The 13829-nt window shown below is 34.5% G+C and overlaps 1 protein-coding gene across 1 annotated transcript in view; it reads left to right on the top strand.

Annotated features, from left to right (window-relative positions):
* SEC62 (SEC62 homolog, preprotein translocation factor) overlaps window positions 1-11417 on the top strand; it is a 33468-nt gene extending 22051 nt beyond the window's left edge. Inside the window, exons 6-8 of the mRNA XM_005908153.3 lie at window positions 2253-2313; window positions 4147-4266; window positions 8522-11417. Of these exons, the coding sequence (XP_005908215.1) occupies window positions 2253-2313; window positions 4147-4266; window positions 8522-8991 (651 nt within the window). The 3' untranslated portion in view covers window positions 8992-11417. The remainder of the gene's footprint in view (window positions 1-2252; window positions 2314-4146; window positions 4267-8521) is intronic.
* Window positions 11418-13829: the final 2412 nt, after the last annotated feature.

The raw sequence follows: 13829 nt of genomic DNA, 5'->3' as shown, positions 1-13829 counted from the left end.
TCCAATATTCTGGGAGGTGGGTCATAGAGGATCCTGCTGTGATTTATGTTGGAGAGTGTTTTGCCTATGTTTTCCTCTCAAAGTTTTATAGTTTCTGGTACGTTTAGATCTTTAATCCATTTTGAGTTTATTTTTGTGTATGGTGTTAGAAAGTGTTCTAGTTTCATTCTTTCACAAGTGGTTGACCAGTTTTCCCAGCACCACTTGTTAAAGAGATTGTCTTTTCTCCATTGTATATTCTTGCCTCCTTTGTCAAAGATAAAGTGTCCATAGGTGCATGGATTTATCTCTGGGCTTTCTGTTTTGTTCCATTGATCTCTCTTTCTGTCTTTGTGCCAGTACCATACTGTCTTGATGACTGTGGCTTTGTAGTAGAGCCTGAAGTCAGGCAGGTTGATTCTTCCAGTTCCATTCTTCTTTCTCAGGATTGCTTTGGCTATTCGAGGTTTTTTATATTTCCATACAAATTGTGAAATTATTTGTTCTAGCTTATGAAAAATACTGTTGGTAGCTTGATAGAGATTGCATTGAATCTATAGATTGCTTTGGGTAGTATACTCATTTTCACTATATTGATTCTTCCAATCCATGAACACGGTATATTTCTCCATCTATTAGTGTCCTCTTTGATTTCTTTCACCAGTGTTTTATAGTTTCCTATATATAGGTCTTTAGTTTCTTTAGGTAGATATATTCCTAAGTATTTTATTCTTTTCGTTGCAATGGTGAATGGAATTGTTTCCTTAATTTCTCTTTCTGTTTTCTCATTATTAGTGTATAGGAATGCAAGGGATTTCTGTGGTTGATTTTATATCCTGCAACTTTACTATATTCATTGATTAGCTCTAGTAATTTTCTGGTGGAGTCTTTAGGGTTTTCTATGTAGAGGATCATGTCATCTGCAAACAGTGAGAGTTTTACTTCTTCTTTTCCAATTTGGATTCCTTTTATTTCTTTTTCTGCTCTGATTGCTGTGGCCAAAACTTCCAAAACTATGTTGAATAGTAGTGGTGAAAGTGGGCACCCTTGTCTTGTTCCTGACTTTAGGGAAAATGCTTTCAATTTTTCACCTTTGAGGATAATGTTTGCTGTGGGTTTGTCATATATAGCTTTTATTATGTTGAGGTATGTTCCTTCTATTCCTGCTTTCTGGAGAGTTTTTATCATAAATGGATGTTGAATTTTGTCAAAGGCTTTCTCTGCATCTATTGAGATAATCATATGGCTTTTATTTTTCAATTTGTTAATGTGGTGTATTACATTGATTAATTTGCAGATATTGAAGAATCCTTGCATCCCTGGGATAAAGCCCACTTGGTCATGGTGTATGATCTTTTTAATGTGTTATTGGATTCTGATTGCTAGAATTTTGTTAAGGATTTTTGCATCTATGTTCATCAGTGATATTGGCCTGTAGTTTTTTTTTTGTGGCATCTTTGTCTGGTTTTGGTATTAGGGTGATGGTGGCCTCATAGAATGAGTTTGGAAGTTTACCTTCCTCTGCAATTTTCCCGAAGAGTTTGAGTAGGATAGGTGTGTTAGCTCTTCTCTAAATTTTTGGTAGAATTCAGCTGTGAAGCCGTCTGGACCTGGGCTTTTGTTTGCTGGAAGATTTGTGATTACAGTTTCAATTTCCATGCTTGTGATGGGTCTGTTAAGATTTTCTATTTCTTCCTGGTTCCGTTTTGGACAGTTGTACTTTTCTAAGAATTTGTCTATTTCTTCCAGGTTGTCCATTTTATTGGCATATAATTGCTGATAGTAGTCTCTTATGATCCTTTGTATTTCTGTATAATCTTTAATAATGGTCCTTTGCATCTCATCAGTTGGAGAGAACAGGGTGGAATTGAAAGCTGATGGATCTGTCATAGGGCCTGACTACAATCTGTCTTAACTGTGCTCTTTGATTGATTCTACTCTGCTCATGCCTGTATACATCATTACCTTAGGGACAGAAGGCTGTACAATTGCTGGTCTTTAAGTTGAATAAGTAATGGTTAAGTAATGGTTTGCACCCAGTAGTAAATTGTTAAAAACATGCAAGTACATGAAAGTGTACTTATTACCTAATTTATAGTTTTAAAAATAATTTTCTAACTGAATAGATACCAAAAAAACCACTGCTGCTGAAGGAAAGGCCTTTGAAATTTGTTTAATCTTTAAGTAGTTCTTATGTGTTAATAGGTGGGAACTAACTGTTGCTGTAATGTGATCTTAGAACTTTAAGCACTGGAGTTTCTTGATTCTTCTAGGTATTTGTGTGGATCTATGACCCAGTTCACTTTAAAACATTTGTCATGGGATTAATTCTTGGTAAGTACACTCTCTAAAATTTAGAAAGGAAAGTAAACAATACAGAAGTCAGAAATAAAATGTTTAACATAAAATAGCTATTTTTTAAGTACATTTTAAATAAAGCCAGAATATAAATGATAAACTGAGGAAAATATTTGCTCTACCTTAAAGCAAAGATCTTTAAGAAATTAACAGCCTGCTAGAAAAATGGTAAAGGTAGCTCACAGATAAAGAAATAGTGACCAATAATTGTGAGTGATACTTAATCACCCTCATGTTAAATACAAATTAAAACAATAGCACTTATCAAGAGGACTATAAAGAGGAATAGTACCTATTATTAATGAAGGTCCAATACTTTAGAAAAACCACTATTATGCTCCAATAGCTGTTGGTATGTTCATTGTTTTATTTTTTATGGAGGGAAGTTTGATAATATCTTTCAAATTTTAAATGTATACACACTGACCCAAGTGTTCTGTTTCTAGGAATTTATCCCATGGCTGTTTGTAGTAATACAGTTGCATAAGGTGTCTGTTCAGAAATATGCATTGACATTTAATTCTAATCCAAATCCCTGTTCAGACTATAGTTAGAAGGATAATTAGCAAATATCTTTCAAGTTTTAAATGCCTTACTTTGTGACCTAATAGTTAAACTTCAAGAAATTTATCCTGTACCTTAATCAATTGCACACATGGGCATTGGTAATTGTTGCACTCTTGTCAATAATAGGATAAAGCTAGAAACAATTCAAGTCCCTCAATAGGAGGTTGGTGAATAAATTACAGTACAAATACATGCCAGAATATCATGCAGCTTTGAAAGAATTAGATAGGGTGTCCTCTCAGAAGGATACCTAGAATATATTAAAATTGTGAAAGAAAATATTGTAAACTTGTTTTTTTTTTTTTTTTTAAATATCTGTGTGACTAGTTTTAATTGTATACAGGCAGTTTCTGGGCATACAAATAAGAAACAATAGTAGTTAACCTCTGGGGAGTGGACCAAGAATTGGGTAAAGACTTCATATTATACTTTCTGGTTTACTTTTAATTGTTTTTTCCTTTATTGTTTTATTTATTACCATAGGTGTGTGTTATTCCTGTAAATTTGGTTGGGGGTAGGGGTAGAGAATGATTTAACAAGTAGAAAAAAATAGATAGCAGTTGAACAAATCTGATCAATATGTTATCATAGGATCCCATTCAAAATAATAAATTCAACCCTTAGCTTCTAAATGAAATGGCTAGAATTTGAATCCTTATTTCTCTTGCTCTAAACACCTAAATACCAGTCATTCTTTTGGTTATTCCATGTGGTCCCAATGTACTTAGGAAAAAAAACTGGAGATGCTTGTATATGGTTTCCCTATTACCAAAAATTATCTGTATCAGAATCATCTGGTGAGCTTTTCATTCAGTAGATGTCAGAGTTTCACCCCAGAACCAATCTCCAGGGACGGATCTTTGGAATCATTTTTGGTTAGTTTTGTTGGTTGATTATTTCTTTAAGCGTCCCTTTTTGGTAGACAGATATCTTATAGTTAAAAATGAAGTTGAAGACAGCAGCAGTTGATCATTTAAGGAGCTAACAATTTCACATTTTTAGACAGCACTTTTCTAATTATATATAATTTATACTAGAGAAATCTTGACCTAATATGAGAATAGTAGTTAAAAATGTTAGGTTGAACTATGCAGTGATCGATAACTGAGCATTTTATATGTTTCAATAAGTTTGTGTTTTAATTCTCCCCGTAGGGGTATGTATATTCACTCTCTTGGCAACTGAGCCATTTAAAATTTTAATCTAAAGTTTGTATGTGTAACTTTTCATCTCTTGTTCCAGTGATTGCAGTGATAGCAGCCACCCTCTTCCCTCTTTGGCCAGCAGAAATGAGAGTAGGTGTTTATTACCTCAGTGTGGGTGCAGGCTGTTTTGTAGCCAGCATTCTTCTCCTTGCTGTTGGTAAGTATTTGTTACTAGCAAGACTGACCTCGATAAGAGGTAGCTGTTGAGCAGTTTGGACTGCAATCTGGAGCTTCAGTAAAACTTAATAGCAAAATTCATGTAGGTGAATTAAGAAGTATATGGGCCTACTTTTTTGGTCATATCCCAAAACTGACTCAGGCTTCAAGTAGTATATGTGTTTAATTAGATTTACTCTGTGTGACGAAAGGATTTAATATGTCTTAATCTGCAAATAGGCTTCCCTGGTGCCAATGCAGGAGATGCAGGTTTGATCCCTGGGTTGGGAAGATGCCCAGGGGAAGAAAACAGCAACCCACTCCAGGAAATCCCTGGAAAGCCCTGCCTGGAAAATCCCATGGACAGCCTGGCAGGCTATATAGTCGATGGGCTTGCAAAAGAGTCAGACATGACTTAGCAACTAAACAAGAGTCTGCAAATAGATATGCTTTAAAATTTAGCTGCCATAAAGACTTTAATATTTTTACAGTGATTGGTCATTTAATAAACATAATACTTTCAGTAAACTTTTTTTACCTAAGACAAATGAAACATATTAAACATTTACATTTTATATAGTAAATGATTATAAACAATTGATTTGCCATTCTTAGGAAAAATCAGTTTGTACCATGGGCCACAATAAGTTCTTGATGCATTAACAAGTTTAAAATCCTTTTTGAAAATCAATAAGAAAATACAAATAATGTTATTTTACTTTTCTGATGATTAGGGGCTTTCATAGCTAAAAATAAAGCATTATAAAAATAATCCAATTCAAAAGAGGAAATTAACATGATTAATAAATATATGAAAAATGCTTATCACTAGATGTCAAATAATTAAGATAATGAAGTATTTTTGGCTTATATAATTAGGAAGATTTTTTTTGAAATGGAAATACTCAGTGCCAAGAAGGATTTGACTGTAAGGAAATACACCTAAATACAAAAGGTGGTGGTAGTTATGAGTGATTTTAGGATTCTTATTTACACTTGTCTGTATTTTTTACACTGACCATGTTATTTAATATGAGGCAAAACAAGTATTATTTTGCTTAAAATTCTAGTCTTTGAAGATTTTTTCAAAGGATGAACTGGTCTAATTTAGTTTTTCATTTGGGAAATAGCAATGTTTTTCTGCTTTTTTAAGCTGTTTAGTGATTTTTTTTTTTCCTATCATATATAATTCTTTGGATCATTGAGAGCTTATGTTGCTATATAGTAACTAAATTCTGATTATTTTCCTCAAATGACAAATCAGCTTTTCTACCAGAACATATAGGAGGAGTACTTTATAAAAATTTTTTAAACAACCGGAATACTGATTTAATATCTGTTTTTAGAGGATGGAATTTGACCAAGATTGTCTGAATGAGATGTGTGTTATTCTGAGATTCTATGATATGTAATGTAGTAGATTATTATGTTTATAAAGCATTACTGCTCTAACCCTAAGCAATAGTGCTAAGCAATTTCCCTCCACCCTGGACATCACAGGGTCCTGATTTGGTGCTGCCATCCATAGACCCAGGGATCCATCTAGTATTTTCATTCAGTTCATCATGTTTATGGGCCTCCATTTATGGGGGGAATTTCTGACTCTATGTGAAACCTTATTCATCCACCTTTCAGTTTTTCCTTCCTCTAGTCTGTTCACCTTAAAAATAGCCCCTGAAGCTTCTGCATGTTAACAGCACATTTGCAGGCCAAGAAATAAATGTCTAAGAGTGTGAAGCAGGTAACTAGTGGTAATGTACTACCTGCATCAAGAATGAGAAGCCATAAAATTTTATCTACCATTAGATACACTAGTCAAGTTGATGTCTTCTGATTCCCAGATCCCTGAAAATTTAGCAGCTTTTTGAAATTTTTCAGCAAAGGTTAATTTCCACTGAATAGAGTTAACCCACTTGCTTATCTTTCATTTAAACTGATATTCACAATAATTTATGGTTATTGTTTTGTTCTTTAAAGTATTGTTTCTCTAGTAATTCTTTCAATTTTTCATTTTAAATATACTGGGAGTTTAAGTAGCAATGTATGTTAAACAGCCTTGTCAATCAAATCAGAAAATAAATCCAACTTTTTTATTACTTCTCTTAGAAAATGTTGTTTCTCTTAGAAAATTCCAAATATATTTTTAAATGGTTTGATCTGTATCCTACTTGTAAATTGGAGATTTTATTATATTATCTCAGGAAGTATTATTTATTGGTCAAATTAAATTTGGTGTTGCTTTGAATATGTATATTTAGTACTGCAATTTAAAATAAGACCTCTGGCAATTTTCTAAATATGTCACTTTTAGTATAGAAATGGTTCAATGCAGTCAGTTCAATTGCTCAGTCGTGTCCGATTTCTTTGCGACCCCATGGACTGCAGCATGCCAGGCCATAGAAATGGTATGACCATACATATCACAGTAGTTTTTCTCATGATTCTTCTCTTTTTGCCCCTAGTAATATACTGGCATATAGAGAAAAACTGTTGAAAAAAAAGAATTCTGCTATACCCATAGGAATGTGACTTTATTTGCCACTTTAATGTTGCTTTTTCTTGTATTTCAGGCAAGATTTCATACTATGAACTATCTGTTTTACAACCCTTCAAAACCTAATGTAACATCATAATTCTATTTGGAGAAAAAAATATGCAACCTCCTTAAGAGATGTTCATTATTTCTTTTTATCAGTGTGGTTTATTCACTGATTTATTTAATAGTTTCAAGCATATTTGCCTTTTCTGTTTGTATACACAAAAGATACTGGTGTGTATACAGTCTTTCAGAATATTTATGTTCTTTTGTGAAAACAGAAATTAGTGCTTTATAAAAGTCAAGGCAGCTATAACTATTTTATCTGTCTGAAGCTAAATAATGGAAGAAACATAGATGAGCTTTTCTCAGACTTTATTAGAAAACAATGATAGGATTATCTGTAAAGAAAACGAAAACTAAAATGAAACCCAAGAAACCTGTCATAATTAATTAGCTCATAACATTCACATAATCGTGACCTTTAAAAAAGTAAAATCCAGACAAATCACTCAGCTCCATATATGTGATAAATTAAAAGAAAGATATGAAATACTGGGGTTTGTGATAGTTCATTACTATAAACTTTAAAATTATCAATTTCTTCTATTATCTAACCATTGTTGATCCCATGGACTGTAGCCTGCCAGGCTCCTCTGTCCATGGAATTCTCCAGGCAAGAATACTGGAATGGGTAGCCGTTCTCTTTTCCAGGGAATCTTCCCCACCCAGGGATCAAACCTGTGTCTCCTGCGTTGCAGGCAGATTATTTACCATTTGAGCCACCAGGGAAGCCCATAGTTGTCATACTGCTCTAAAAGAGTAACTTCAAACCTATTTGTTAAACCCATCTGGATTTCTATGTTACTTAATACTGGGGAAATGTTGTCCTTAAATAAAAAGAAATTGCTGTTAGGAAAATGTTCTCTTATTGTTCAAAAGTATTTTTACTTAGAAGACTTAACCTTTAGGTAGGGTCAGCACATGCCTTGAACTCATGATACATTTAGGAACCCATGGAAATAATTTCATTTTCATTTCTTCTAAAATGAAAAGTAACAATATATATACTTCTCTATAATAGTGAATCTGTGCAGGGTTATATTTGTGTTTATACCAGAATGGTTGTAAAAAGCATAATTTTTTCTATTTTTTAATGGAGGAATTGCCTTAGACAAAAGTATCTAGGAAAGTCATAGTGCAACCCTGCTTTCTCCTTTCTAAGGCTTAAGATATCATTCATCTCTTACTTGGGTTTATTTCCTTTTTTCTTCTACCATGATTTCACGTGTACTTCCAGGGTCCAACTGGCAGCTGTGTTTATTGAATTGTAACATAGCAAAGTACATAAAGTATAAGTATATCCAAGAAATAAATGGATATAAGTATATCCAAGATATACTTATATACTTATATACTTGGATATACTTATATACTTGGATATAAGTATATCCAAGAAACAGTGCGCAGATGAAAAAAACATAAAAGCACTTTTTTGAATGGCATTGCAGCATTGTGCCCTCAAGTTCAGAGCAGAATGCTGTGTGCCCGGAATACTCTTGATAGCTGCTAATCTAGGATTTAACTGTTTATATTTAAGGTGCATGTAATATACAAATAGGAAGACTCTGAATGTTTTCCCACTTTTTCATTAACAAATATTCCCTGCTGTCTGAGTCAATGCTTGAATTATTCAATTAGAGAAATTTTTCTCCCACAGCTCGTTGCATTCTGTTTCTCATCATTTGGCTCATAACTGGAGGAAGGCACCATTTTTGGTTCTTGCCAAATCTGACTGCTGACGTGGGCTTCATTGACTCCTTCAGACCTCTGTACACACATGAATACAAAGGACCAAAAGCAGACTTAAAGAAAGATGAGAAATCTGAAACCAAAAAGCAACAGAAGTCCGACAGTGAGGAAAAGTCAGACAGTGAGAAAAAGGAAGATGAGGAGGGGAAAGTAGGACCAGGAAATCACGGAACAGAAGGCTCAGGTGGAGAACGGCATTCAGACACAGACAGTGACAGGAGGGAAGATGACCGATCCCAACACAGTAGTGGAAATGGGAATGATTTTGAAATGATCACAAAAGAGGAACTGGAACAGCAAACAGATGGGGATTGTGAAGAGGAGGAGGAAGAAGACAACGATGGAGAAACAACTAAATCTTCACATGAAAAATCATAATCTGACTAATTTGGGGACTAAATATGTGCAAGAGGTTGGATTTTCTATGTTGGCTGATCATCATAATGTACACATGACATTTGTAGCATTCTTTAAATCCATTTACTGAAATGGATTTGACATCTAAGCAGTTATATTCAGTCCTTCATTTCATATAATACTATTATTGATACAGTCTAAAGCCATTTATAAGTTTTATCTATTTGATAATTTTACACTAAATAGGTCTCATTTATTTTGACAATTATCGAAGATGCACTTTCCACAATGACATTTAGATTATTGGCATTTTTGATAGTTGTATGGCTTTTTACTGTTAGACTGATCAGAATAACTAAAAGGGATAAAAATAAACACCAATATTTTAGATTAAGCATAGTTTTGTAGCCATTTCACAGTTTCTTTGAGATGAAATGCTTAAACTTATTGTTCTTATTAGTTTAGCTTTTGTTGATTATTAAATTATATCAGAAAACTTCTAAGATTCTAACTTAGCAGGGTTCAAAAACATTTTGTGGAAACAAGCCAACTAGTAATAATGCAGCAACACTTTAAGTTTAGCTACAAATTCTCCTTTTCCAACTTAGGAAATCCAAACTGATTTGTACACCTGATTCAGAGTAAGATGGTCGTCTCCAACAGAGGAAGCAAGCAGAATTGGCTGGGAGGTGATGGTTCTTCCCATTTCCTTGTCGTAAAGTAAAATGTATTCTGTACATAATTTACAAATAAACATTTTATTTTAATTGTTACTTCTTATTTAGACATTTTCTCAACACTTAAATTTGTACAATTAAGACCATTTAAGGGTATGTTTTTAGATGGAAGTTTCAATAACCCACAGAACATCTGTGATCTTTCTACAGCAGCTTCAGTTTTGTGCCAACATTCCATGTATTTGAATATGAGTTGAAATGATCTTTATTAAATAAGAGCAGACTTAAAGTAGCTGTTTGTACGCCTTAATGTTTATTTTGATTTATCTTAAATCTCTACATTCAGAAATGGGGTACTATATTATCAGATCAGGAGAACTGCTATGAAAGATAATTTACTGTTCTAAAATATCAATTTAAAATAAAGAGCATAAAAGAAAACATAAGAGAACTATTGGACTCTAATTGCTTTCAACTAGTTTTACAATTTGATTTCATGTCTTGCAAACCTTAGTTACAAATCTTTAGGAATATCGTGTGTTTACTTATGAGCATAATCATTCCTTGAAGTTATACTCTTACAAAATGATAGTGAATATTGAATTATTTTCCTTCGGTCACAGAGCGTTTGTAGTTGAAATAGGTGGTGTGTATAGTTCTTCATTTTTCTTTAGGCTGTTTCCCATCTAAGTGTTAGACTAAAGATTTAAATTTTTCTAAGTGTGAAAAACTACACTTTCTGTATGCTGACACATTTTGTTAAACATGGCTTGTTTGCTTCTTTATAGTATTCCTTGTAAGTGGACAGAAATGTGGCTATTTGATGTTAATGCAGCTCTCTCAAGGCTGTAGTCAGTTTAAGTTTCCTCCTAGCAAATATGCATTGATTTAAATGCCTGGGTGTTTTCCCCTCACAATACAGAGCTCTCCTACTTTATTTCTACAATAAGAGATGTATAATTATAACTTCCGAGCTTCTTAATCATGAGTAACATTAATACCTATTTTGGGATATGATAATGGTACCAAAAGTGTCTTTCAGAAATAAAAGTGATTTAACCTTTACTGTTGTAACAATGCCCAGGCAGTCAACATTCATCCATAAACTCTTTATAATGTATGTACTATGTCTCATCTTTAAGGCATTTGAAACCTGGCAGGAAAGTCAGCTTCTTATTGCTATGTGTGGATTCTTAAAGATTGTTAATCCAAATTTTTTAAATATGTGAAGGTCCCTGGGGGAAAATGTCATTCTTAATGTGGCTAGAAAGCAAGTTAGAAATTTCAGCTCTTTTACTATTCAGAGTTACTTACTTTAAACAAAAAATCAAAAGACTGCCACTGTTATATTTCTCAAGAATAATAGATGGCTGTCTTTGTTGACTAACATCAAATATTCTTATGCCAGAGCATGGGAAATTGGTTACATTAGTCAATGGAATGGTGATTGCTTTTTTAAAAAAGACTTCAGGTTTGCTATGCTACTGTAAATAGAAGCGTAAAGCTTTTGGATAATGTAGGATTTATTGTGGAGTGGGTATAAATTGGCCTAACTAATAAGCAGGATTGAATTAACCAACTGAGTCCAGATAATAATGCATTTGTGATTGTAAAGTCAATGTATTAAATAGATTGTTTTTTCTTTTCCCTCCCACTGATTTCTTTAATTTTCAAGCTATATGGCCTTCTAGACAACTTTAATTGAAATAATTTGGATTTAGCTGAATACTATCAAAAAGTAATAAATTTTAATATGTCATATTAAAATTATGCGCAGGTTTTAATGTTTTCCCCCTTCCTGATTTTGCGTTATGAGTGCCAATTAGTTGCTAATATAGAAAAATCATCGGTGTCTTTTGTAAATTGAATTTTCCTTTTTGAATCTTTATTAGGAACTAGAAGACAACATGTATCGTCATTATTCATGGTGATTGGGTTCTATAAAGTCACCATGTTTGCGTGCTTGCTGAGTCGCTTCAGTCATGTCCAATTCTTTGCGACCCTGTGGACCATGAGTACTAGAGTGGGTTGCCGTGTCCTTCTCTAGGGGATCTTCCTGACACAGGGATCAAACCCGCATCTCTTACATCGCCTGCATTGGCAGGCGGGTTCTTTACCACTAGCACCAGGTGGGAAGCCCATAAAGGTACCCGCCAACACAGAATTAGCAAATACGGAACCGTTGCTCCTAGGGGGAATACCGGGGTTATTCTTTGAGTCCCTGGCCACATGTTTACCAACTAATCAAAACACGAACTTGTTTCAGATGTCTTTCTGTGTGGTTAACTAACATTGAATTCATGGGTCAACAGCAACTGTAACGTCATGCCCAAGCCAAGTTTGTCTAGTAAATGTGCTTCCTTCAAAAGGTCTATCACTGCCGTCTAGTACTTAGACACTACACAGCATTTCAACACTTCATTTGGGGGCCATTTTAAACAGTAAAACCACCAATTAAAAAAAAAAAATCCAAAAATGCAAAAAACAGTGTGCTAAATAGAGCAAAGGATGCTTGTGTAAATTATATGAACTGAACCAAGAACACAGCATGTCATCTTGTCACCCTCAACTGGGAGCATATGCATTGGGCTAGGTCAAATTTTTCACCACTCCATGCATGACTGTGAAAGCATCACAAAAGTTTTAAAACACAGGCAAATTTACAAATAAAGAATCCACAAATAAGGAGGATGAACTGTACTTAACTGTATTATAAAGCTGTGACGTACCTGTCTGACCTACAGAATAGAATTTATTGCTGAACCATGCTCCAGTATTACCATAACATTTTAAGTATCCATTCTGACTGAAAGTAAATACATAGTTCCTAATTGTAGTTTCCTTTTACTCTGTGTTTCAGTAATATTTCTGTTCTTTGTCCATTCATTCAGTAATACCAAAAGCTTAACATGCCAGAATTTTAGGGGTAGCTGTGGGTGTTTTTTTTTTTTTTAATTTTTGCCCTCTTAGACCATCAAATAGTTTGAAAATCGCTGTGGTAGAAATTTGCCAAGTGGGCTGGATATCTCTACCTCTTACAGTTCCACTCTGCTCTCTGTCCCCAAAAGGCTGATGAGTAGGCCACAACAGTGGGCCCCTTCGCCCCCTGGCTTCTAGCTAGGTTTTTGCTAAGGAATGTCGTGGCTGGAGATCTGAGGGTGATCAGGGATGGTCTCAGCTATCCCACAGTGAGCTACCTCAGTACTCAAAGGTAACCACTTCCTCTAAACTTTGCTTATTTCTTTAAATTTGCCACTCCTTGTTCTCTTCCCTTCTGGCCAAGGGGTGATGCCAGATCTGCCACTAGCCAGGAGTTGTTGAAGCTATTGTGTTTCCTCTTGTGAAGTCCCCCACACCCACATCTTTGTTAGTATCTCCTCAAAGTGTCATCATTTAAGAACTATCTGCTTCCTGTTGGAAACCAAGACCGGTAAACCAAAGAGAAGTTCCTAGAGAACAGTTCTGATGAGTTCATCCCTGATGGGTCCTTATCAACAAACATTGTTACAAAGTATCTCACAACCTTACAGACCATGCCCTAACAGTTTAGATAACTGAAATCCAATTCTAGTGGATACCTATGCAGATAACTGCACAAAGAAATGAATTTGTCTTTAACAAGCTCTTAAGCCAATGTCTGTGGCATTTAGTTAACATGTTTTTGAGTAGATCCAAATTCATTTGGATCTAGAGCTAGACATCCTGGAATGTGAAGTCAAGTAGGCCTTAGGAAGCATCACTACATACAAAGCTAGTGGAGGTGATGGAATTCCAGTTGAGCTATTTCAAATCCTAAAAGATGATGCTGTGAAAGTGCTGCACTCAATATGTCAGCAAATTTGGAAAACTCAGCAGTGGCTACAGGACTGGAAAAGGTCAGTTTTCATTCCAATCCCAAAGAAAGGCAATGCCAAAGAATGCTCAAACTACCGCACAATTGCACTCATCTCACACGCTAGTAAAGTAATGCTCAAAATTCTCCAAGCCAGGCTTCAGCAGTACGTGAACCGTGGACTTCCAGATGTTCAAACTGGTTTTAGAAAAGGCAGAGGAACCAGAGACCAAATTGCCAACATCTGCTGGATCATTGAAAAAAGCAAGAGAGTTCCAGAAAAACATCTATTTCTGCTTTATTGACTATGCCAAAGCCTTTGTGTGGATCACAAAAAAACTGCTGAAAAT

The sequence above is a fragment of the Bos mutus genome, chromosome 1 (assembly GCF_027580195.1).
Source record: "Bos mutus isolate GX-2022 chromosome 1, NWIPB_WYAK_1.1, whole genome shotgun sequence".
NCBI classification, from domain to species: domain Eukaryota; kingdom Metazoa; phylum Chordata; class Mammalia; order Artiodactyla; family Bovidae; genus Bos; species Bos mutus.
The sequence above is the reverse complement of the archived record's forward strand: the minus strand, read 5'-3'. Positions and strand labels throughout refer to the sequence as shown.